The 24,684-nt window shown below is 48.7% G+C and overlaps 1 protein-coding gene across 1 annotated transcript in view; it reads right to left on the bottom strand.

Moving 5' to 3' along the window:
* LOC137651486 (uncharacterized) overlaps window positions 1–24,684 on the bottom strand; it is a 132,224-nt gene that overhangs the window by 74,787 nt on the left and 32,753 nt on the right. The window contains exons 3-4 of the mRNA XM_068384710.1: window positions 14,727–14,884; window positions 14,439–14,530 (exon numbers count right to left, since the gene is read on the bottom strand). Of these exons, the coding sequence (XP_068240811.1) occupies window positions 14,439–14,530; window positions 14,727–14,884 (250 nt within the window). The remainder of the gene's footprint in view (window positions 1–14,438; window positions 14,531–14,726; window positions 14,885–24,684) is intronic.

The following is a 24,684-nucleotide window of genomic DNA, read 5'->3' on the forward strand; positions in this document are numbered from 1 at the left end:
AGGGTCTGAAGGTTAACTGAGGAGTCGAAGCTCCCCCACGGGGGGCAAGGCAAGGGAAAGATTACGTGTTCCAACTTCTACATACGAAGGGCGGACGGAGCCGAAGAGGCACTGGGCAAAGGTCCGGGGCTCCCTCTCCATCGGCCACTGAGGCAGGCACTGGAGAGGCAATAGCCCCGTTCGACCAGCACGGGGAAAAACCACTCTGCCTTCGTCACGGATGGGGCCGTCATGGGCCTACCCCCTCCCAGGGAAATCCGTGGGATTTAAGTACCCTGCCATGTCAGCGGCCTCTTCTGATGCTTGAATGGGGCTGGCCGGGACAATGGCACGGCTGGCCCCCTCACGGATGGAGCCGCCGGAACGGAGGTATCCGTCATGGGTGTGTCAGCGGCCCTCTCCAATGCTTGGATGGGGCTGGCCGGGACGATGGAGCGGCTATCCCCATCACGGATGAAGCCACTGGGACGGAGGTAGCCGTCATGGGTCTCCCCCCTCCCGGGGAGATCCGTGGGGTTTAAGTACCCTGCCATGTCAGCGGCCACCTCCGATGCTTGGACGGGGCTGGCCGGGACGATGGCACGAATGGAGCCGCCGGGACGGAGGTAGCCGTCATGGGAGTGTCAGCGGCCACCTCCAATGCTTGGATGGGGCTGACTAGGACGATGGCATGGCTGGCTCTATCACGGATGGAGCCGCCGGGTCAGAGGTAGCCATCATGGGTGAGTCAGCGGCCACCTCCAATGCTTGGATGGGGCTGGCCAGGACGATGGCACGGCTGGCTCCATCACGGATTGAGCCGCCGGGACGGAGGTAGCCGTCAAGGGTGTGTCAGCGGCCACCTCCAATGCTTGGATGGGGCTGACCAGGACGATGGTACGGCTGGCTCCATCACGGATGAAGCCGCCGGGGCGGAGGGAGCCATCATGGGTGTGTCAGTGGCCACCTCCAATGCTTGGATGGGGCTGGCCAGGACGATGGAGCGGCTATCTCCATCACGGATGAAGCCACTGGGACGGAGGTAGCCGCCATGGGTCTACCCCCTCCCGGGGAATCCGTGGGGTGTGAGTACCCTGGCATACCAGCGGTTGACCATGAAGCCTGAATGGAGCAGTCGTGGTACCGGGTATGGATGCCATGCTGCTGGGTCGATCCAGCGGCTACCTCCACTGGAAGGATGGAGCTCCTGCGGATATCCATGGAGCCACGGGCTTCTCCGTGCTGGCCGGTTGGTTCCTCCGTTCAGGGCTGGCCAACGAAGGACCGGAGGCCGGGACAAGGCTGCCAGTCCGAAGGGGCGACTCTCTCCGCTGGGCGGGAGAAGTCGGAACCTTCGCGGGCTTATGCCTGTCGACCGAGACCTGGCTGTCGAAGTCTTGGAGGCTGGGACACGGCTGCCAGACCGAAGGGGCGACTTTCCGCCGGACGGAAGGAGTCGGAACCCTCGCGGACTTATGCCGGTCTGCCAGAGCCTGCTGTAGGGTTGCCGGGGTTCCCGTCGAAGGGCAGGCATCACCGTCGAAACGGGGGCCTCCGTCCTGGTCCACTACGCTCGTGCCGAGCTAGGTGGCCTTTGGAGGACTTATGTCGGCCTGCCAGAGCCTGCTGTAGGGTTGCCGAGGTTCCCATCGAAGGGCGGGCATCACCGTCGGAACGGGGGTCTCCGTCCTGGGTCCACTACGCTCGTGCCGAGCTAGGTGGCCTTTGGAGGTCAGGACTCGACTGCCAGACCGAAGGGGCGACTCTCTCCGCTGCGCGGATGGAGCCGGACCCTTCGCGGACTTACGCCTGTTGACTGGAACCTGCCATGATGAGTCCTTCCGTCGGGTGCCGCTGCTGAGCTTCCTCAGCGCCCCGTCTTGGGAGGCTCCTTCTCGGCGACGTCCTCGACTGCAGAAGTGACTGAAAAATACGCCAAAAGAATTAGGGACATTTTTCCCCCACATGGGGTCATCAGAGGAGACGTGGCCTGCTTGCACCAGGACTCCGTCTCCCAACACACTCCCGCCCCTCCCTCAAGCCCCTCACTTGTCTGGAACGACACCACAACTCCACTATCCTGAAGATCAGACTCTTGGGGAAGGGCCGCGGTCCTCTTCCCCACAACGGACTTACCTCGTCCCCTACTCTGGGTAGGGGAGGGTGGTAGGGAAGCTCTGTCAGACGAGACGCCCGGCGAAGCAAGGGGGTAAGGGGCGCTAGTCTTCTTAGGCGACCTCTTCGTCGCCTACTTCTTCTTGGTGCTATACCACACCCACTCCGACTCCTGGGGAAGAGCAATGGGCACTTCCCCACAACTGACTTACCTCGTCCCCTACTCTGGGTAGGGGAAGATGGCTGTATAAAGAAGCTCCATTCCACGAGGCATCGGGAGAAGTAAGAGGAGAGGCTCGTCTTCCTATGAGACCTCTTGGACGCATTCTTCTTCTTGGTGCCGAAGCGCACCCACTGCACCACGTTCCAGGACTCGCACTCCGGACACGTGGCTGTAGGAGAACATAAGCTACCCCTACCCGACGTAACACAGAGGATAAGGGTAGGAAGGATGATTTATTGTTAATTTGTTCTCTTCAGCTATTTATTTCCTTATTCCATTTCCTCACTGGGCTATTTTTCCTTATTGGAGCCCCTGGGCTTAAAGCATCTTGCTTTTCCAAAAAGGGCTGTAGCTAGGATAGTAATAATAATAATAATAATAATGGGTCCACGTGGGGACCGCGAAGGACACAAAAGGGGGGGTCGGGGACACAGGGTCGCACTGGGTAAGGAGAGAGCGTCGAGATGTTATCATGACGCGACCAGAGAACTTACTGGAGATCGAGACCTGAGCAAGCATGCTCTCTGACCTGGGGGATAGCCTCAGGGCATGTTCCACTCCACCTGAGGTTACCCCTCATAGAAAACGGGACTATAGGGTAAACTACACAAAACTCTGGTCGGTTGGGAAAAAACTATGGTTTATGTTTGGAAGACACCTTGGATGAAACCTTCTCATTAGCAATGTTTGATCTAACAATATTTCCCTGTGATTTTATTGGAGAGAGTCTTGATAGATTGGGTTTTGCGTTTGTGTTTTTATTTTTGACCTTTTGATCTAATTGTTGAGGGGGATGGTGGACCTCAAATTGAATTTCTGAATTATTCAAACTGTCTTCTGGCTGATCAGACACATCAACAGACAAAACATCATATTTATTTGATGTCATAACTCTTGTGTTTCTTATGGAAGGGGGTGAGAGAAAGATTTCTCTCTCTTACGGTTCATAAGTGGTGAGCTACCAGGTCTTTGCACCTTCCCCACTACAGGTGCACTTGGCAGCTTGGTTTCGAGTGGAACTTCCATCAAATCAGGGAAGGACATGCCTGAGAGAGGTTAGTATGCAGTACTTTATTATTATATATTGTATTTCTTTTGTTAGAGCTACTGGCACTACTAGGTGTGTTTGATGACTGCTTTGGTGAATTTCCTTTATATTTCAATGCCTTTGAATAACTGTTGTCAATTCAGTAGTCTTTTGGCATGCCCTATACTTATGTGTTCTCCACTAGATTTGTTGAGGGAATCTTCTTCCAACTTATATAGCTTGCAGCTCCTATTGGTGGATTTATGATTTGAGCTGCAGTTCAAACACCTAGCCTTAAGTATACACTCTCCATGGTAAGGTTTGGAGCAAATGCTACTCATTTTTTCTTTTCTACAAACTTTTGAAGGGTGTCCGAATTTAACAGTTGAAACACTGTAGTGGCTTCTGTTTGAAAGGTCGAACTCTAACCCTTTCTATCTCAATAACAATATGGAAGGGTACATTAGCATCCTGGAAAATAGGATAATCATCGATGTTCCAGGAACCTTATGAACCCTCCATACTATTAGTGGACACATGGCCAGTATCTCCTTTTCCATAAATTCATACAGGTCTTCATTGAAAACTACTCCCCATCCATAACTAAAATTTAAGTGGGGTTGACATCTAATCTAATATCGTCATTACTTGTTTTTAGGTTAAATAATTTGTCAGACTGTGTAGATGATTTGGCATGGATGAGGAAATTATTTTTTCCAAAGCGTGATATATCACCTGGAGCACTGGTTCCTACTTTTTTTCTGTATAAATTTACAAATTTTGAAATAATTCCCTGTACTCCCTTTAGGCTCTGCAACAAGCCAAATTAGTGGTTTTGGCTTTCTTAGGGAGGGTTTGTCTACATCACCTTTTTCACACCAGTCAGAAGGCCTGCATACGTCCAAGGCTATTGGTACCTTATCACACAAAGCACTGTTAACATTAAAATTATTAATTTTAACATTCATAATATTACTTATGGCATTATATACTTCATCATGACTATTGATGAAGCTTCATTCTTATCTGCAATATCATTCCATAAGTCTTAAATGTTTATATAGCTCATTTTAATTAGTATCTATTGTGATTTGGGTAACAAGAAGGATTCGCAGTTTCCTTATGTCACCCAAATTACCTATTTGATGAGCATCCGTAGAATGGTCCTTTTCAGTTTCCAGGTCGTCAACAGAGGGGTTTATTTGTATCGAAGAAACAAGCCGGGTTATCCACCTCTTATCGGAGGATGTCAGTCCTATCCCATGTGGCCCAACACGAGAAGAGGCTTCAACAGGGACCAGTCATCTATTAGATGGGCATACATTGGTCAGTGGGGGTAGTTAGCCGCTCCCATCGGCGACTCCAATGCCTGGCGTCACCCATTACCCGCAAATATGGGCAACTTAAAACTGGATCACTGGAGCCCGACTCTTAACAGACTAAGTCTGCACCCAATGGAGTCTGCCAGAGGGTGATGGTGGCTAAATTTGTACAGGTTGAGATGGTATGCCATCCATGACACCCTGCGCCAAATCCAAAGAAGCAGTCAAACCAAAGTTGTCAACAAGTTCATGCCCAAGAGGAAGAGATGGGAGAATTAAAGGAATAACCAAAACAAAGAGAGAAAGTGCTGACTAATTTAGCTGGGTCAACAATTGGGCACAAAGGTCCAGTGGGTAAGCAGTTCCCACCATTTATCAGAGCCCAGCTGCTAATCCCTAAGCCCCCCATCCTTGTCAAGGCTTCAGCATCTGGGGGGTAAACTCCTAAGACTCAAGTATTTCACAAATTTTAAACTTGTTTGTGGATACTACTAGTTAACTTTAGAGGAGGTCAGTAACAATTAAATGGCTTTCTCTATAGCCTTTTGACACAGGGAGTTCAGACATTCATCATTTGAACTCAAGAATGAACCTGCAGTGTTCCAGAGAGAAATATAGAGTATCCTGCCCGAGTTCCCAAAGGCCAAGGTAATTATCTACAGTGATGACATCTTGATCCTTGGGGCTTCTTTCAAGGAACACCTAACCTGGTAGAACATGTTTTGGCTACTCTCCAGAAGCACGGGCTCAAGATAAAATCGTTATCTGCAAAGACTGAAGGATGGAAAACTCAAGGTACCATAAAACTGAAACTGGCTTTGGAGATGGACTGTGCCTTTGAGCATCTGAAGGAACTAAGCATGGAAGACACCTTTCTGTTATACCCTGACTACTCCTCTGATGCTAAACCCTGGACCTGTTTATTCCCTTCAAGTGCTGGTGCTTACCTGTGCCAAGAATCCTAGGGGCATCCATGGGAGTGTTGGGTAATAGCCTACGACTCCATGACCGTCCTTGACTGGGAGACCCATTATTCCACCACATAACATGACTTCGCCGCTCTACGATGTTAAGTGAAAACCTTCAGGGCTTTCCTCTATGGCCAGTTCATAATCCAACCTAATCACTAACACAGATGCATCTTCAACATAAAGGTGGTGGACAGTTGTCAAGTACAGATACTGAAGGACTTGTCTGAATTTAACCTTGTAATATACTGTCCAGATGATGACAATGCTGCAGCAAACTAGTTATCCCACTTGCCTGCATCTACTGACTACATGACTTTCTGAATCTGTAACTTCCAATTTGCCTAATAGACTAACACTAAAAGGAAGTCCAAGGTGATCCAGGTTCTCTTATAGATTCCTTAGAGATAGTTCTGAACTGCTGGAATGAAGGGTCAGGTGTTACACTCAGCTCTCAGCTCATGGGAGCCAAGCTCCGGGAGGCCTTAGTTAAACAGTTTCTGAAAGATGCCAGTCAACTAGGTTTCAAACTGGACAAGACTAGCAAAGAACCACATCAAGGCTATGCAGCTGCCAGGTACTGTTCTAGCTTTGGAGTTGCTACAGGCAACCTCTAAGCTATTGAACCTGGATATCTGGGTCCATTTGGTCACACTTGCCAGAAGTTTATTGCGACCCATCAGTGTGTGCATAAATGTCTTGCAGAAATGCATTCTATCCCTTTGATAGAGCTCCATAATTATGTTTCTCCAACTAACGTGATTCTGGGGTATAAGACGAAAGTGAAAGCTTGTGTGCCTGATGCTGAGACTTAGCCACTGATGATCTTAAGGTACTAGAGGATTATCCCATAATCCAGTACAGTACATGACTGAGAAAACATCTCGTCTTTCCAGTTGTGAACATTCATCTCAAAACTTGGCGGTTGATCTAGTAACATTACTGGGCACCCTGTATTGTGCTCTTGCTGATACAGAAGCACAGGTTTGCCTTTTCAGTGAGATTGTGCTGAGCCAGCTTGGCATGGAGTACCAGGTACTATCTGGAGAACAGTTAGAAGGGTTGACTAGTGCTTGCACCAATATTTGAGACTACATCCCGTTAGATTTACAGTTTTTTTCTGAGTGGAAACTCCCACCATTTAAGCATGCGGTGGTAGCTACCCAAGACATTAGATTTTGTCTCATTCTTGTCAGTAATATGCTGAATGCAGCATACCTAATCCTGGATTCCCCATGAGAACAGTTAGGTGAGCCCGCCAGATGAATAATTTTCACTAGTATTAGTAGTAGTATTTGGTAAGCTATGACCCTAGCTGGAAAAACAGAATGCTATTAGCCCAAGGGCTCCAACAGGGGAAATAGCCAAGTGAGGAAAGGAAATAAGAAAATAAATAAACTACAAGAGAAACCACTAAAAATTAAAATAAAATATTTCTAAGAACAGTAATATTAAAATAAATCTTTCATATATAAACTATAAATACTTTTAAAAAACAAGAGGAAGAGAAATAAGATACAATAGTGTGCCCGAGTGTATCCCCAAGCAAGAGAATTCTACCCCATTGACAGTGGAAGAACATGGTACAGAGGCTATGGCACTACCCAAGACTATAGAACAATGGTTTGATTTTGGAGTGTCCTTCCAGAAGAGCTGCTTACCATAGCCAAAGTCTCTTCTACCCTTACCAAGAGGAAAGTAGCCACTGAATAATTACAATCCAGTAGTTAACCCCTTGAGCAAAGAAGAATTGTTTGGTAATCTCGAGATCTGGGCACAAAGGTATGGTTCAAAGTATAGTGCAAATCTGATAAATCCCCATTAGGCAGACAATTTACAAAAAAGGGAGACACGTTATACTCTGAGTTATAGTCTATCTGATTTGAAGTGGGAATACAAAACTTCAAAGGGAAGGCCTGCTAACAATCCTCCTTCCACAAAGGCACACATCACACAGGGTTTCATAGGATGTATCCTCAAAGGACTATAATTTACTTCACAAACTGCTTACCTTTTGGTGTACTTACAGTTACAAGCAAAAATTCTCAGAAAAATAAAATAAAAACCAACATTTATCACAAATAAACGAAAGAAAAGGATCCAGGAGTCTAAAGAGGAATGCATAGAAGGTGTGTGCCCCTCGTGGATAAATAGAAAACTGGCTATTCTGTGACTCATGCTTCCAAACACCTTGTTAACAATTCAATGACCATTCCAGCACTGCTGAAGAAATAAATCACAAATTTTAAGTAATTTGTATTTTTCCTAACATACTTACCTAGAACTACTTTCTTAGGAGTTACTGGTAACTCTTCCCAAACGACCAGAATTTTGTGTAGTTTACCCTATTCCCATTTTCTATGGTTGACCTCAGGCGGAGTGATACGCGCCCTGAGGCGACCCGGGGTCAGAGAGCGTGCTAGATTAGGTCGTCCTCCTCAGTAAGTTTTGTAGCCAAAAGGGTTCTCCTCAACCCTGCAGGACCCTCGGGGAAGGATGGGCGGGCCATAACCTGAAAGTAGTTCTAGATAAGTATGTTAGGAAAAATACAAATTACTTAAAATTTGTGATTTGTTCCAACACAGAGTACTTACCTAGAACTACTTTCTTAGGAGACTTAAACTTTAGGAGGAGGGAGTGTCCTGCAGGGACTAGGGTCTGACGGTTTTAGGAGCACGATCAGGCGAAAAAGGGGGCACCTCGAAGGGGAACTAGGTTCCGATGACCCTTACTAAAGGCTGAATGAAAATTGGGGAAACTACCCAAAAAACTAACTTAAGTGTCTAAGTGGCTTACCTCTGAACCATTACTTCTGAGACGTATTTCTTGTCGAAGACGTATATCCTGACCGCCAGGGCCTCTTGATTCACATCCACGTTGGGGATTAAGGGTAAGGGAAAGGATGATAGAGGGAGAGGTAAGGGATGAACTTGTGTCTCATGGCTTACCACCCCCGGTTTCCCTGGGGCCATGACCTTTAAATCTTTTGCAGGGCTGATATGACTGGGCCAAGGTTGAACCCCTCCCAGGATTTCCTAGAGCAGTCCTTCAGGTAATGTTCCGTGAAAGTGGACTGTCTGGACCAGGTACCCGCTTCCAAAATCTGGCCCACGGCCATGTTCTTCTCAAACGCCAGGGAGGTGCCTAGACCCCTAATATCATGAGGCCTTGGTCTACCTGGAAGAGGGATTCCCGAAACCTCGTAAGCTCTTTTGATTACTTGTCGCAACCAAAAAGGAGATTGAGTTCTTAGAGACTGGTTTCTTCACCTAACCAGTTGAGACGAATAAGCTCTTGATCTCCGGTCGAAGCCTGGAGGTCCTTTCAAGGTATTTTCTTACTGCTCTGACAGGGCATAAGAGTAAGTCTTTAGGGTTGTCTGACCTAGGGATCGCTGGGACCGAAAAGCCCTCGAACCGAGGATCCCAACAGGCTGGGTTCTGCGTTTTGGCCACAAAGTTAGGGACGAACCGAAAGGAGGCCTCCCGCCACCTTTTTGAGTGTGAAACTTCGTACGATAATCCGTGCAACTTACTAACCCTCTTCGCTGAAGCCAGGGCTAAGAGGGAGACCGTTTTGAGAGTGAGATCCTTATCCAGGATGTCCTTGAGGGGCTCAAAGGGAGGTTCTGACAGGACTTTGAGTACTATGGCTAGGTCCCACTGCGGTACCCTCACCTCCTGTGGGGGGCACGACTGCTCAAAACTCCTGATGAGCATCGAGATGTGCCGAGAGGATCCCAAGTCAATGCCCTTCAGGAGGAAGACTTGACCTAACGCTGCCCTCACTCCCTTTATTGCCGGAATGGACGAGCCCAAATCGTCCCTGAGAAACACCAGGAAGTCCGCCACGTCGTGGATCGAGGCCCCCGAGGGCTTGATATTACGGGAAGCGCACCATTTCGAGAAGACTGCCCATTTCGCTTGGTAGACAGCGATAGAGGACCGCCTTAAGTAACCTGACATCCTCGTCGCGGTCCTCGATGAGAATCCATCCTTCTTCAGAAGCCGCTCGATAACCTCCACGCGTGAAGGCGGAGGTACCGAGGGTTTTCGTGAAACCTTTGGAAGTGGGGTTGACGAAGAAGGTCCGGCCCGTCCGGGAGAGGCCAAGGAGGAAGAAGGGCCAGTTCTTTTAAGTCTGCGAACCACTCCCTCTCCGGCCACCAAGGCGCGACCAAAGTCATCTGAAGGTTGGCTGTTGTCCGTACTCTGTTGAGGACTTGACGTATCATTCCGAAGGGGGGAAAAGCGTACACATCGAGGCCGTCCCAAGGGTGCTGGAAGGCGTCCTCGAACGCCGCTGACGGATCGGGAACTGGAGAACAGAACACGGGGAGTTGGGCGTTCAGACGTGTGGCGAATAAGTCTACTACTGGGGAACCCCACTTCAGTATGACTGACTGAGCTGTGCTTGGATGTAGAGTCCACTCTGACCCTATTACTTGGCCTATTCTGCTGAGGCCGTCCGCCAGGACGTTCCTCTTTCCCGGGATGAACCTTGCTGTGAACTCGATCCCTTCTTCTGCTGCCCATTCCAGAAGTTCCGTCGATAACGAACATAGCTCTTTCGACTTTAGACCCCCTTTCTTCTTTACGTAGGCTACTACTGTGGCGTTGTCGCACATCAACGCTACCGTGTTCTCCCGGAGGAGATGAACGAATTCTCGACTCGCCCTCAGCACAGCCATCATCTCTAGCACGTTTATGTGGTGCTTTGCTTCTTCGCTCGACCATTTTCCCTTTGTCGATTGGTCGAGTAGGTGAGCGCCCCAACCTTCCTTCGACGCATCCGTAAACAATAGGACTTCCGGAGGGTCGGGTGCGAAGGGCATCCCCAGTTCGGTGTTCCTCCTGTCGTGCCACCACTGCAAGGCTACCTTCGCTTCTGGGGAGACCGGAACCAATTTGTGGGCGTTTCTCCCCTGGGACCAATGTTCTTTCAGGTTCCACTGCACTGCTCGAAGTTTGAGTCTCCCTTGTGGCACTAACTTTTCCAAGGACACTAGGTGGCCCAACAACCTCTGCCAATCCTTGGCCCTCCTGGGAAGGTCCAACAGAAAGGGTTGCAGAACACGCTCTAGGTTCTCCAACGAAGGGAATGCTCTCACTAGCTGGGTGTCCAAGACCATCCCCAAGTAGGTCATCCTGGTGGATGGGATCAGTTGGGACTTCGCTACATTGACCGTGATACCCAACTGCTCGCAGAGACAAAGTAACTTCCCTCCTTGTTCCTTCAATTCTTCCTTTGAGGCTGAAAGAAGCAACCAATCGTCCAGGTATTGGATCAGACGGATGCCCTGCTCGTGAGCCCATACAGAGACTGTCGTGAAGACTCTTGTAAACACTTGAGGAGCCGTCGACAGCCCGAAGCAAAGGGTCTTGAATTGTAGCACTCGGGAATCCCACTTTATCCTGAGGAACTTCCTGCTGGAGGGATGGACAGGGATTTGGAAGTAGGCATCCTTGAGGTCCAGGGATATCATGAAGTCCCCTTCCCTCAAGTGGGCCAACACTGTCTTGGCAGTGTCCATCTTGAACTCGGTTTTTGCCACAAACTTGTTGAGGGCCGACAGGTCTATTACTGGTCTCCATCCCCCTGTTGCCTTTTCCACTAGGAAGAGCCTGCTGTAGAACCCCGGGCCGGGCTCTTCAACTAGTTCCAACGCTCCCTTGGAGATCATGGAAGACACTTGTTCCTGTAGAGCAGCCCGTTTCAAGGGGTCCTTGGGAATCAGCCACTCCGCTTGAAGAGCTGGAATAAGCGGGGGAGGTTCCGCTAAGAAGGGTAGTCTGTAACCTTCCCTCAGGATTGTCACCGTCCAGGGATCCGCACCGTAATCCCGCCATGCTTGCCAAGAGTGTCTGAGGCATCCCCCCACCTGAGGCTCCAGTTGGGGTAGGGGGCCTCGCCTCCTATCTCCTTCTGGAGGAGCGGCCGGACCGACCTCTTCTTGCGTTCCCGTAGGACGGTCTAAAGTTAGACTGGGGTGCCGTGGCACCTCTACAGGGGGGATGAGTTGACTGCTGCCAGGGAGCCGCAAGTGGCTCTCCTCTAGGTTGAGCAGGAGAGGAACGGAAAGTGTGAGGGCCGTCCACGGAGGGCCTCCTGGGAGGTGGGCGCCTCATAGGGGGAGGTCTATGGTCTCCCATGTCCTTCATCTTCCTCACCCGTTCCATCGTCTCATCTACCAACTTAAGTGGGAAGATAGCCTCATCCCAGATTGAGGAGTTTCTCAATTTCCTTGCTTCTCGGTCCGGGAGTTTTCACACAAGTTTGCTCAGAATAGTGTCTCTCTTCCTCAGGACCCAATTGGTAGCCTGGGAGAGAGATTGATATGACAAAAATTTTAGTGCCTTGTCCCCAGAGCTAATTAGCTCTCTCAGTAGGGTTTGATTTTCAGGCAGGGACAAATCATGAGAGGCCTGAAAACCAACTAACATGCAGGCCCACCAGTCCAACCAGGAGGACACGTAGACTAGGTCCTGGGCCATGTCCTCCATCATGGAGGTCTCCGACGGGGAAAAACACACAGGGGCCGTGGACGCTCTGTCTTCAGCGGCACCCTGGTTCAAAGAGGTAATGGCTCTCTCCGTCGCGCGGGGTCCTCCGGTATGTAAAACCTCTTCTGTGCCTTCAGTCCCGGCAGCAGCTTCGAGGCGCTTTGACTCCTAGGGGCGTCTGCTAGGCCGCTCAGGAACTTATCAATATGCTCCATACCCAGCCTTACGTCAGGAGCTAAGGGTAGAGCTAAGGAGGGCCTTTGTTGAACCGGATTCCCCACCAACCTGCTAAGTCCGGAGAGCCAGGCTTGTTCGGTGGTGGGCATTGGTTCATCCAGCCTATGGTGCCGTCGTATGAGGGCCAACACTTTGCGGTAGGAGGAGATGTCATCGGACGAGCACTCCCCTCCTTCCACCAGGGCCTCCGTCACCCGTCCCTCCTCACGAGTATCATTGGTGACGGTAGGGAGAGCAACGTTGGATGGGACTGCCCGTGTCACGCTCGGACCCACAGAGGCGAAGGTATCAGTCATGGGATTACCTTGCCCTGCGGGCATCGTCGTACCTGTGGGAATTACTCGGCCGAAGGGCGCCCTTGGAGCTTAATGAAGTCAGCCAAGGAGCCCGCTGCTGGCGTAACGCCTTCCACTTGACGGAGCGCCTCCCTCCGCAGAGTAGGGGGCGCAGAGGCCTTCGACAACTTCGGCGGCTCACGGGGAGCTAGAAAAGGCCTCCCTTGGTGAGGTTCTTGTCCGTAGGAGGAGCAGGAGGGGAGGGAAGGTGAGGACGAGGCTCTAGGGAGCCACCCAGAAGCGGCCGCGGCTGTGGTGACCTTAAACAGCTCGCTCCGGGGCACCGTGATCCTCACCCAATCTTTGGACTTACTCCTCTTCGCTTTCTTCTTAGAAGGTCTGGACTCCTTCTTCTTTGAACGGGAGCGGGACTTCTTCTTCTTCCTGGACCTCTCGCGCTTCCTCCTCGCGGACCTGGAATCGTCCTCTGAAGATGAATCCACGGACGAGCAAGACGAGGAGGAGGAAAGGGAATCAGCCGAATCCCCTGAGGCGTCCAACTCCGCGGGGGTTACTCCATGTCGAACCTCTGTTTCCGCAGGCTACATGAAGACGGGCGGAAGAGTCGCTGCGGGCGCTTGGGGGGTCCAAGGAACGTTCTTGCGGCCGATCCAATGGTCAAACTCCTCTTCTAGTCTGAAGGGTGACCTGCAGGGTGTTCTAGGAATATCCCAAACGACGGGGTCCGAATTAGACGAATGGCCTTTCTCGGCATCTCCCCCGGCTGACGAAGTACCTGAAACACACACCCAAGATGGGGGAGACGAGGAAGTACCTGACTTCCCCCACATCGGGTCTTCGGTAGATACGGGGCCTGCGGGCACCAGGACCTCGTCTCCCACACACTCTACCGCACTTCCCTCAGGCCCCACACATGCCTGTAACACCTCAGAAACTTCCCCCACAGGTAATTCAAACTCTTGGGGAAGGACAATGGGCCGCTTCCCCGCAACGGACTTACCTCGACCCCTACCCTGGGTAGGGGAAGATGAAAGGGAACCACGTTCCGACGAGGCATCCGGGGACACCAAAGCAGGGGATGCGGTAGCTTTCTTGGGCGATTTCTTGGCCGACTTCTTCTTCTTAGTCCCATAACGGACCCACTGAATCTCGCTCCAAGACTCGCACTCCGAACACGTGGCGGTAGGGGAGCATACTTTGCCCCCTACATGACGAACAACGCGAGTGTGGATCAACCTCGGGCTTCGAAAGGAAAGCCCCACAAGACTTACCGGCCACAGGCCCAGGGCAACGGCGTGGATGCTCCATAATAAACACACTAACACCAAGAGACACAAGGACACAAGGGAAAGGGGTAAGGATACGGGCACAGGATTGATTGATTGATTTAAAGTTTTCAGGCATCCTGAACGGGCACAGGAACCACGTGGTAAACACAAAGGGTCGCACTGGGTAAGAGAGAGCGCGGCGGGATGTGAATCACGTCGCGACCAGAAACTTACTGAGGAGCACGACCTAATCTAGCATGCTCTCTGACCCCGGGTCGCCTCAGGGCGCGTATCACTCCGCCTGAGGTCACCCATAGAAAATGGGAATAGGGTAAACTACACAAAATTCTGGTCGGTTGGGAAGAGTTACCAGTAACTCCTGAGAAAGTAGTTCTAGGTAAGTACTCTGTGTTGGAACAAACTTATTTTCAAGGATGAAATGTCTATATACACATAGGAACTGAACCCTATTTCATAATAGAATTATCAATTCCACTTACCCATGTTTTATACCAGATGGAACCATTTCGCTAAGCATTGTTAGATAGTGATAAATCTTTACTTCATTTATCCTTTTAACACACTTCTTTATCTGGTGAAAAAAAAATCATTAATTTTAATTTTTGACCATGATACAAAAAATGTTTATCATTAAAAACATTATATGAGAAAGGCAAGCTCTAGATTCCATATTTTTGGCAAATATTGAATAGTGAGAGTTACAGAATATCAACACCAACAAAAAATAGATAAAGTAATTTTCAACAGGTGAAATTTCAATACCTTACCTTTAAGGCAAGATTATGGTACTTCTCTTTTCGAGTAGTCTGATAATAGGGTAAAAGTCCAATAAAAATTTTAAACTCCCTCATGAGAGTGATATTTGCACTGCTGAGATATGTACCAAGGGAGGAGAAACTCGCTTCCAGGATTGGTAGACAATAATCTAGAAGAAGAAAGGAAAAACATACCTTTATCATGATCTAAAACAGCATAAAAGTACAGTACCATGAAACATACCCAGCTCCAAAAGAAGGAAGAAATTGGCTTTAAAAGTCACATTTTTAAATATCTAAGGTTCCAAACTGTTATTCAAACGTTGACATAAAAATCAAATAAAAAAAATGCTAATAATTTTGACACAACTTACAAATGGATTTCAAAACAGATTTAAAAGAAATTCGTATTTTTTCTAGTTATACAAACACGAGTCCTTTAAAATCACAAATTTCAAAAGTACAGTACCGTAATTTGTATTTTTCCTAGCTGTAGAAACCCGAATACTCTAATAGGGGTATAATTGCAGAGTAGCTGAAAACTTGGCTGTTAAAACTTATAATGAGGTGTCAGCAGTTACTGGTGAGTAGCAGGGCAACCCTTGCTCCCTGCCAGCTCACCGAGAAGCCACTTTGACTTTCATCTAGAACATTTTGGGATAGACGAGATAGGAAACCTTCCTCCTTTATGAGGAGACTTATTCTTTGCTGCATCGCTGCGTGCTGTTGAGGAATTGCGTGATGTTATGCGGTTGCGAGTTGAAGAGTGGTGCCGATTTGACGAGTAGTCACGTGCTGGAATGCAGTCTTGCGCTGGAACCTGGTCATGAGCTGGAAGGCTGTGCTGTTTAGTTGTCGATAAATCCGCAAGTCCATGCTTGTGCGATGGCGAACGTTGTCCGTTGTCAGCAGGAATTCTTTGGTCACAAATTGTCAGCTCATGCGTTGTCGGCAATGATGCATCGCTAGCCAAGACTACTGCGAGAATGTGGCGCATGCTCCAGTGAGATTCTGAAGCCGGAACTGGGTGAGCCGAAGTGGATGGACGAGATGAGCTGGTCGAAAGAGTGAAGGATGAAGCTCACTGGATATGACGAACTTGCAGGCAAGGTATCGCAGCTACAGTACACCCAGCCTGCGACCTACCTTGTCGTCTCATTCCAACGAACCACACTCCAAGGAGCTAGAGAAAGACATGCATGAGTCCAATAGCCTTCTCGTCACCCCGCGTTGCAAAGACTCCTCTGGGGAAGACTGAATCCACTAACGGAAAAGATGTCCTTTGAGAGGAACAGTTGCAAGCTTTGGACTTTGCACCCCCTCCACCAGCTGAGATAACTCAGAACAAGGGAGTGCACCGTCATCAGTACGCTGAGTAGGTCAGCCACAAGTCACCTTCTCCAAGAAGACAGTGATGGTGAAGGTGAAGAGAGTACCACAGATCAGGGAACTAGAGACTTCGCTGGTGCAAGACCTTCAGAATCTCTAAGGGAAGGAACCAAGATAAACCTCTGAGGAAACTGGTGTATGCTTTCTCTGTCCCTCTCGGGAAAGCCACAGCAGGAGTACATCATCTATGGAGAACAATTCCCCTGAGGCAAAGGGCAGTCCCACCAGTGCCACTTCTTTAGGGGAAGCGGCGGATTCCTCCAGTCCTAAGGGTTGTCCGGGAGTTAAAGGGTCACTCCTACTCGATCGTTCCCCCAGTGAGGCCGATCGAGCAGGAGCTTTGGGCAGAGATCAAGAAGCGGAAGAAGGAAGTCGAGGTTTCTTCACCTTTAAGGATGACCCCAAAGGAGAGGAATCCCTCTTTGACTTCTTTCGCCTACCAACAAATCTCTCCCACTGGGAGGAGGACCACTCTCGACATTCAGCGCAGGTATCTTCCTGGGTGGAAGGGCATCCTCTGCAGGCCAGGAACTGGGAGTGTAGGTCAATCTCGACTGAAGACATGAAGGTCAGTCTCGACTGAAGACAGGAAGGTCGGTCTTGACTGAAGACATGAAGGTGTCCCCTCAGGTCTGGGACAAGTCCTCATGTCAGCCTAAAAACACACTCACACCTGAAAAGAAAAGATAAAGAAAAAATAAAAAAGATTACTTAATGGCCAGTCAGTGTTAAGCGGTTGAGAGAAACAACATCCGCTCTCTACCAAGCCAAAAACAAAAGTGATGAGAGAACACAGGTGTGCGTGAGCAGAGTAGTCAGTACTACCCACCATCCTCCCACTAACTGGTGGTGGGGTAGTTATACCTCGCTAAAAGTTTTATAGTTAGTCTTCCAACTGTGCCGAAAGTATATTCCCTAATAAAGAGTGAAAGGGTTTGTATTAGTGACAGAACAAACTAGGTCCTTTTAAGGTGTTAATTCTAATTCACTTTTTATCACTTGAATATCAAGGGATAGGTCTAAGTTACTGTAATAGACAAGCTGTCACAAAAGAACTATACCTTCAAAGGGTATGTGTCTGTAAAGCCAAACTAAGTAAATTGATAGATTTACATTACTAATCACCCTCGCCCTCATCAGGAGGATGGAAAAAAAGCATTTCTATCTTAAAATCAAGAGAATAGCTGCTCGGTATGGTATCTAACCTGCAACAGTCTGTTCCAGCGACATAAGAAATCCAACATCTGCATCCCAAAAGAAGGGGAAGGAGAAGAGAAAGAGAGCCAGACATTCTTAATCTCACCCACATTGATGATTGCAACCATTATCTCAGATGACATGCTTCTTGTCCTGTGAGGGAGCTAAGTACTCTACTCACCTGCTGAGCAGCTACCAGAGGTCATGAGGATAAACAGTTGAGTGACTTATGGCTACGTTCCCGTAAATGTGGACCATGAAGGTCGTTTAATGTTTCCAAACACTTGCCTTCAAGACCTGACCCACGGACAGTTTCTTCCAAAAGGCTAACGTTACACCAACTAATTTGACTTCAAAAGCGTGTGCCTATGTCAGTTATCCCATGTTGTTTGTCATCAGGTCCAGCACTAATTATGGTTTCCTGAAGCCCGAAAGAGATGGTGCTTCTAGTCCTTTTGCCTCTCCTCGAGACATACAGTACTGCATGCCAAACTTGTTGCCTTAGACTGAGCTGCCACCTCAAAAACCAAGAAAAGAGGTCCAAAGGCATCTGGGTAATGTCCCGAGGTACACTGATGTGAAGTTAGTCCAACGCCTTCAGACCAAACCTCCACATAAACCGGACGGTTATTGATAGGGCTAGGATTGAGTTCTTCCTTGAGATAAAAGAGGGGCACAATGACCAAAGTCACAGCTGCAAGCAAAAAGGAAAAGTATCTGGACAATTCCTAACTTGTTCATGTTGGGGCTAGTGGGAAGGATGCAATTCAAGTCCTCTTGAAGTAGCACTGCAGGGCTCTCACATGACACCCGGCATCTCCGTGTCAACTTACACTGAGTAGCAAGATCGATTAAGTCCCAATTTAGTGTTCAAGACTGATTGTTACTAGATCTTCGTTACACATTCTGAGAGATCACGGTGACAGAGCTTTCCTCCCTTAAAAGTTTGACATGAAGAAGAGCCTTAAACTCTCCTATCTTGCTAATGTAGAGAAGATAAAGACTTATGGAAAATACTCCTATGATGCTCTCCTCAGGTTAGAAGGACTGTATTTACAGTGCCTGGCCATGTTCCATCCCACACTGGGACCTAAGTCCCAGGATAGGCAAGACTACTCAAAGCTTCTGAGCATGGACCAGTCCCCAGGGAAGGAGGGATCAACACAATACTGAGGAGCCTCTTCTTTTTACGTATATAGACAAAGCAGAAAAGTAAGAGTCTTGAGGAAAAAACATTAAGATGCCCCTCTAGGTTAGCAGGAGTCAGAGTTGTGTGCAACAAGGAGTCCGTGATCAGCTGAAAAGTGCTCTGCGAGAGAAAGTTCTCTATGAGCCCATCATAGAATATCTCACTCTCTTGGAACCTACCGGAGAGCTAGCAGGACAGGGTGCTAGTAGACTTGGATCCACCTGAAAGTGTCCCACAGAAAAGACCAGGGAGGTGGACAAACATTCCACTCTATCTGGACAGAGCGAGTACTCAATCTCTGAAGGGGCAGTTACCTGCTATTGGTATATGAGAAGTATATGCAATACAGGGCTCACAGTCTGGCTGATCGAGTACAGGGAAACGGTCACCAGGTGAGCTTCATCACTCCCTCCCTAAGGAGAATCATAACTTCAAGGGCAGCAACCATTAAGCCAACTGCCAAGATACCAGTCTTAGGATAATAGCCAATACACCATCTTTCACAGGGAAGGCAGCATCCTAAGGCCAGGACATTCCTCCTATGTCATGACAAGAATGATGAAGGTAGGAGCAATGCCACCCTCACCTGACCTACTGATCCACCTGACCAAACCTGAAAATAACAATCAGCGGGTGTGATATGTCCCTCCCTTCCGAAGGAGGAGAGCGACTGCTAGAAGTCACAAAGAACATCATGTGAGTGGCCTACATGAATGCTACAGCTTCTTCGATCTGAAAAGTGTCTGATAAAAAAAGGAAGTTGGAGGAGTTGGTGAAGGAGGAAGAAGAGAGAGCAAAGTCACAACTATCCTTCCAAATCATTATTTCTTGCTACTGTGAGTGGTTCAGCAGTTTCTTCTGATCAGGTGCGCTACCTCTCTATGTTTGCTGATACAGGTACTGTACAATATAAGGAAATATGACAAATTCGTAGATAATTTGTATTTTTCCCAACTATGCAAACCTTAGCTATTTATTAGGGGTTATACTTTTGGCGGAGCTGAAATGACGAGCCATTAAAATTTGGCAAGGGATAACTACCCACACCGCTAGTTAGCGGGGGATAGCTTGCACACCTGTGATTTAGCTCACTTTGCTTGGAGGTAGGACTTCAAGGGGGATAGGGCTGGCGGGCAAGTTTGTATAAATAGCTAAGGTTTGTATAGTCAGGAAAAATACAAATTATCTACAAATTTGTCATTTGTTCCGTAACTGGAATACAAACCATGCTATTTATTAGGGGTGACTCACCCATTAGGAAGCGTGGACGTCCCTGCCAATCTGGCTTTTGGCTTTACCCGGGGGCTCCTTATCTGAGTATATTAGTACTAAAAAATAAGGAGTCCCTGCCCTCGCTAAAACCTTGCTATATAAGGTCCGCGGCCTATGCAAGCTGTGTGTTGAGACATGCAGAAGTGTGACTGTCTAGGTAGAGTTATTTTGAGTCTATTGTAGGAAAAAATTGATGTAACCAAGACTTTCCAAATACCACCTCGCCAGGATATGGGGAGGCAACAGTATTAGCTTAATACTAGGTACACAAGGGAGCATGGTTTACCTGCAGTGGTTTGAGATCCGCTTATGCGGAGAACCCAGGATACTGCTTTCCCCACGAGAGGGTAGGATGAAGAAAAGAATAAGAGCCAGTCAAATCTTTTCATTAATGCAGACTAAAACCGGGTAACAGTGACCTCAACCTTCTGCTACTTGTCCAATAAGGAGCTTGAGGTATACAACCAGCTGTTGTGCAGCCACCAGCGGACCAATAGAGATCGTATCGAGTTCCTGTGGGTCATGTCTTGCAGGAGAAAGGTTGTGAAAGTCACCTGGAGCATTCACATCCTTTCTTGTAAAACCTGCATCACAGAGTAATCTGCTAAGAAGGACCAAATGCCCCTGACATCGTGAGTCGTCATGTTGAGATGATGTTTTGGTGATCCTCCTTTAGTCTCTCCCAGTGCTGATGACAAGAGAAGAGACCCGCGTGGGCTGTTGCCGTTCTCTTAAGGTAGAGTCTCATACCTTACCCTGGGCACAGTAACGGATGATCTGGATCGTCTGTTACCGAGTGGATACTTGTGTAGGATCTGTCACCTCTGGAGACTGTGTCTGGCGACATACTCGGGGACGAAACTGAACATTGCCTATTGCCCTTCTCATTAATAAGCGATGTCGAAAGAGAGACCATGAAGTTCCTTGACTCGTATGGCTGCTGTCAGAGTGTGTAGAAACATTGTCTTCTTAAACTAGGTGAAAATTTGTTGCCTGGTGAAGTGGAACATAAGGAGGTCTCTTTAGAGACCGGAGAATTTGAACCATATTCTGAGAGGAAGGTCTCAATTCCGACTGGAGAAAGGCAAGTTGTAAGTCCATATGAGTTAGGAAAGGTCTAGCGATGAGAGGATGTCCCTTCCTTTCAGTTTGAAGGTGAAGGATCAAGGTTGAGTGATCATCTTTACCTGTTGAAACTGAATAGGGGGTCTTTTCCTCTTGCATATACTCGAGAATTCCGCAATTGCTGGAATAAGGTATCGAGTGGAGAGAGACACTTTCACATGACACCAACCACACAAGACGTTATACTGCCTGGTAGACTGATGATGAGGAATTCCTCAAATATCTAGACAACCTTTATAACTTATTGCGAAAAGCCTCTGTGGTACTGGGTAGTCTCCAGGCGTACAATCATAGCAATATAGCTTGTGGTAGGTGTCGAAGTGGGTTGTCTGTGATGTGGAGAGGGTTCTCTTGGAGACTCTATCAAGAGCTGCAAAAGGTTTGGAAACCGTTCTGCGTAATGCCATAGCGGAGCTATGAGAGTCCTTGAGAGGCTGACCGATGTTCTAGCCTTCTTGAGTGCCCTTCTCCAGACAAAACAGAGACGAGACGTAAATGTCATCGTTGTACCCACTGTTGTTGGCCTGTTTTTTGCGAGAGAGCCTTGGGGTCTAGGGCTGAGGAGCAACGGCAGCCTGAGGTTCAGGAGCGTTGCGAACAGATCCCTAGTTGGAAGACCCCGTAAAGTCGGGACTTTGTCAGTTACAAGGTGATCCAAAGATCATTCGGTATACCTTATCTGAGATGCTGTGCACAGATTGTCGGCGAGCACATTCCTCTAGTCTAGAATGAAGCGGGCTGATAGTGGCGCCGAACAGACTTTGGCCCATCTTAGTGTTTATACTGTTAGATGGGAAGAGGCTACGAGCAAGTTCCTTCTTGCCTGCCGATGTGAGCCTCTATGTGGCGTGTGGTATTGTCGCCCATCACATCACTGAGTGGTCTGTTAGGAACCGATGAGGCTGCTGAAGGACTGGAAAGTTGGCCTTCATCTCTCAAGAGATTTAAGTGAAGGTACTTTCGGACTCTATCCAGAGAGCTGTCATGTGGTACAGCACTATGGTCCCTCCTCTCTTCTTTTGATGTGTTCTAGGCACAGCATCAAGTCCGAGGGGTGGGGAAGGATGAGAAGGTTATACCACTCTGTAGATTCTCGACTGACACCCATCCCTTGAGGTTCGTCCAAACTTCTGATCACATGGGGGTCAGAATGTCTGGGGGATCGAGGGCCTGATTCCAATCAGACTCAAGTCACTCTAGGATGGGAGTTCTTCTCGTTTTGAGAAAGTTTTGGAGATTGGTGTCTAGAATCATTTCCAGATACACCAGTCTTCTGAGAGGGAAGTAGGGAAGACTTCCACAGGTTTACTTTGATCACTGGATCTTGGTAAAAAGACTTCAGAAGTTCCAGTGCTAATGCAAGGTTGCCACTGAGTCTGCTAAGGTTAGTCAGTCGTCCCAAAACGGAGGAGACAGAAGACGATCCTATGAGACCAGGATGGGTGTACTGTAGTAGAAAGACCGAAGCGCAGAGCCCTGAACTGGTGTTTCTTGTTTGTCTAGACTGAATCTTCCAACCTTCATAGATGGATGGTTTGGGCCTGGAAGTATGTGACCTTTAGGTCAAGTGTGGAAATGAAGACCTGAGGTCTTAGCCCTTGTTCGAACTCCAACGTTGTGTGGACATCGACCCAAAGGGACAGCTCCTTGCGGATCCTTTTGCATGGGAAATTGTTGACGCTGGGGTCTTGACTCGTGGCGTAAAGGATCAGACGCGATACCCTGTGTAAGGATTCTTCCCTGAGAGAATTCCTTTAACTAACAAAAGGAAGGCAGTGTTTAACCCTACCATGTGTCCTGATGGGATTGATGCCATTCCTTAGAATAGAATCAATCTGGCGAATGTTAACGGTTGGGTATCGTGGTTACTGTGCAGTTGGAGAGTGCTCGCAAGTAGTCCCCTGTCGAAAAGCCATTGATGAGGGTTGTCGATCGTTTACCGATCACTTTAGTATGATGGGAAAACGACCAGTAGCAAGAAGTATGTTGTATACCTTTTGATCTAGGGAACTACAGGCAGAGGTTGACCAGTAAGTCCGAGTCACAAACTGCTGGCGAATTGCCGATGATCGGTGAATCGGCGGTCTGTGAGCCGAGGATGGTAACTGACAGGCAGATGAAGGCTGTCTGGTCAGTCAGCCAAGGTAGGTTGGCAATAAATGAGTTGGTAATCTACTTTGAGTGCCGTGAGAGACAGCAGAATGGGTTAATGATAGTCACTAGGTGATGGTAAGCCATTGATGATCAGCGATCGATCGCAGACCGGTGAGCTAGAGATCAGCAAGCTGACTATGGTCCCTCCTGGTTGGTCAAAGATCAGCAAGCTGATGATGGGCTGGTCAGAGATCAGCGAGCTGAGTTCAATGATCGAAGAAAGATGAGCTGCCCATCGGTGATCTAGTGATCAGCAAGCTGATGACTGGTTATTGACTAGCAATTGGTGATTGGAACGCTAGCAATCGGAGATCGTTAGTCATTGGAGGGACTAGAGGTCAAAGATCAGAGTTGAGCTAGCAATTGGCGATCTGGTGATCGACGACCTAGCGATCAGCAAACTGTGAACTAGCCATCAGCAAACTGTGAACTAGCCATCAGCAAACAGTGATCTAGAGATCAGTCTGTTAATGCTTTTTTGCTTGCTGACGGTGATCTGTCAAGGAAAAAAAAACTTCAGAAAAGACAGGGACCAAGGATTCCCCTTGGAAGATGGAATCTTCGTGATCTTGAATCCTTCAGTGAAGCGTTTGCGGGGAGAGGAATGGTGCAAAAAGTTTTATTCCTTTTTTCTGCCTATTGCGCGAGTGTGCAGGAGAGTACTGGAGCAATGGCACACAAGATGATGCTGGTGCTCAGTTTCTGCTGACACAGTTTCCGGTGAATGCGCAGAAGAGCACTGGAGAGCAGGCAAGTGCTAGTGCCCTGGCTCTTTGGCAAGAGCTGGCACATTGGATCTGCGAGCTCTGGCTATTTGACAAGAGCTGGTGCATTGGAACTGAGACCGCAACTGCGCAGGAGGGTGCAAGAAAGCGCGGAAGAGTGCTGGTGAACAGGCAAACGCTGGCTCTTTATGAAGAGTTGTGCATTGGCGAGCGCAAGTGAGCAGGAGGGTGCTGGATATGAAAGCGCAGGTGAACGCTGGCACACAGTAAGGCAGTTTGTAGTTTTGTGCAGTCTCCCTAGAATGCGCCGAAGCGTGTGACTGGTTGCGCAAGGGCGGGTGCATTGGCGCGCAAGAGCGGAAGACCATTGGGGCGCGCGCGCGGAAGACTGTTGGTGCTAGCGCGCGCGGAAGCAATGGTGCTCATGATAATGCTGGTGCACATGAGCGCGGGCACATAGGAAAGCACTGACGCGCAGATGCAGGAACAATCCACAGAAGAGTCCAAGACCGAAGTCCAAGGACTAACTGTAGCGTAAGGTAGCGTTGGTAGGTCGGCAGGTCAGCTGGCAGGATGACCAGAAACTGGGATGAGGTCTTTGGAAGGGCAAACATCCATTGATGGCGACCGTAAAAGGTCCAGGACCGAAGTCCACGGACTACGCTGCAGCGCAATGTTGCGCTGGTAGGATGATCAGAAACTGATGATGCCCATGAGGGCCGGTGGACCAGCAAGCTGACCTTAGCAGTAGCGATCCTCCGAAGAGGAGTCTCTATGAGTGGCCCCTCTAGTGAGAGAGATGATCACTTCAGGAGAGATCTGCCTAAGACTATGCTCAGCCCCCGAAGGAAGAGAGACTCAGCAAAGGGGGGAGTGTCATCTAGGAAAAGACAGCAACAGCAGTCGGAGTCTGTGAAGT

Source organism: Palaemon carinicauda, chromosome 13, assembly GCF_036898095.1.
Source record: "Palaemon carinicauda isolate YSFRI2023 chromosome 13, ASM3689809v2, whole genome shotgun sequence".
NCBI classification, from domain to species: Eukaryota; Metazoa; Arthropoda; class Malacostraca; order Decapoda; family Palaemonidae; genus Palaemon; species Palaemon carinicauda.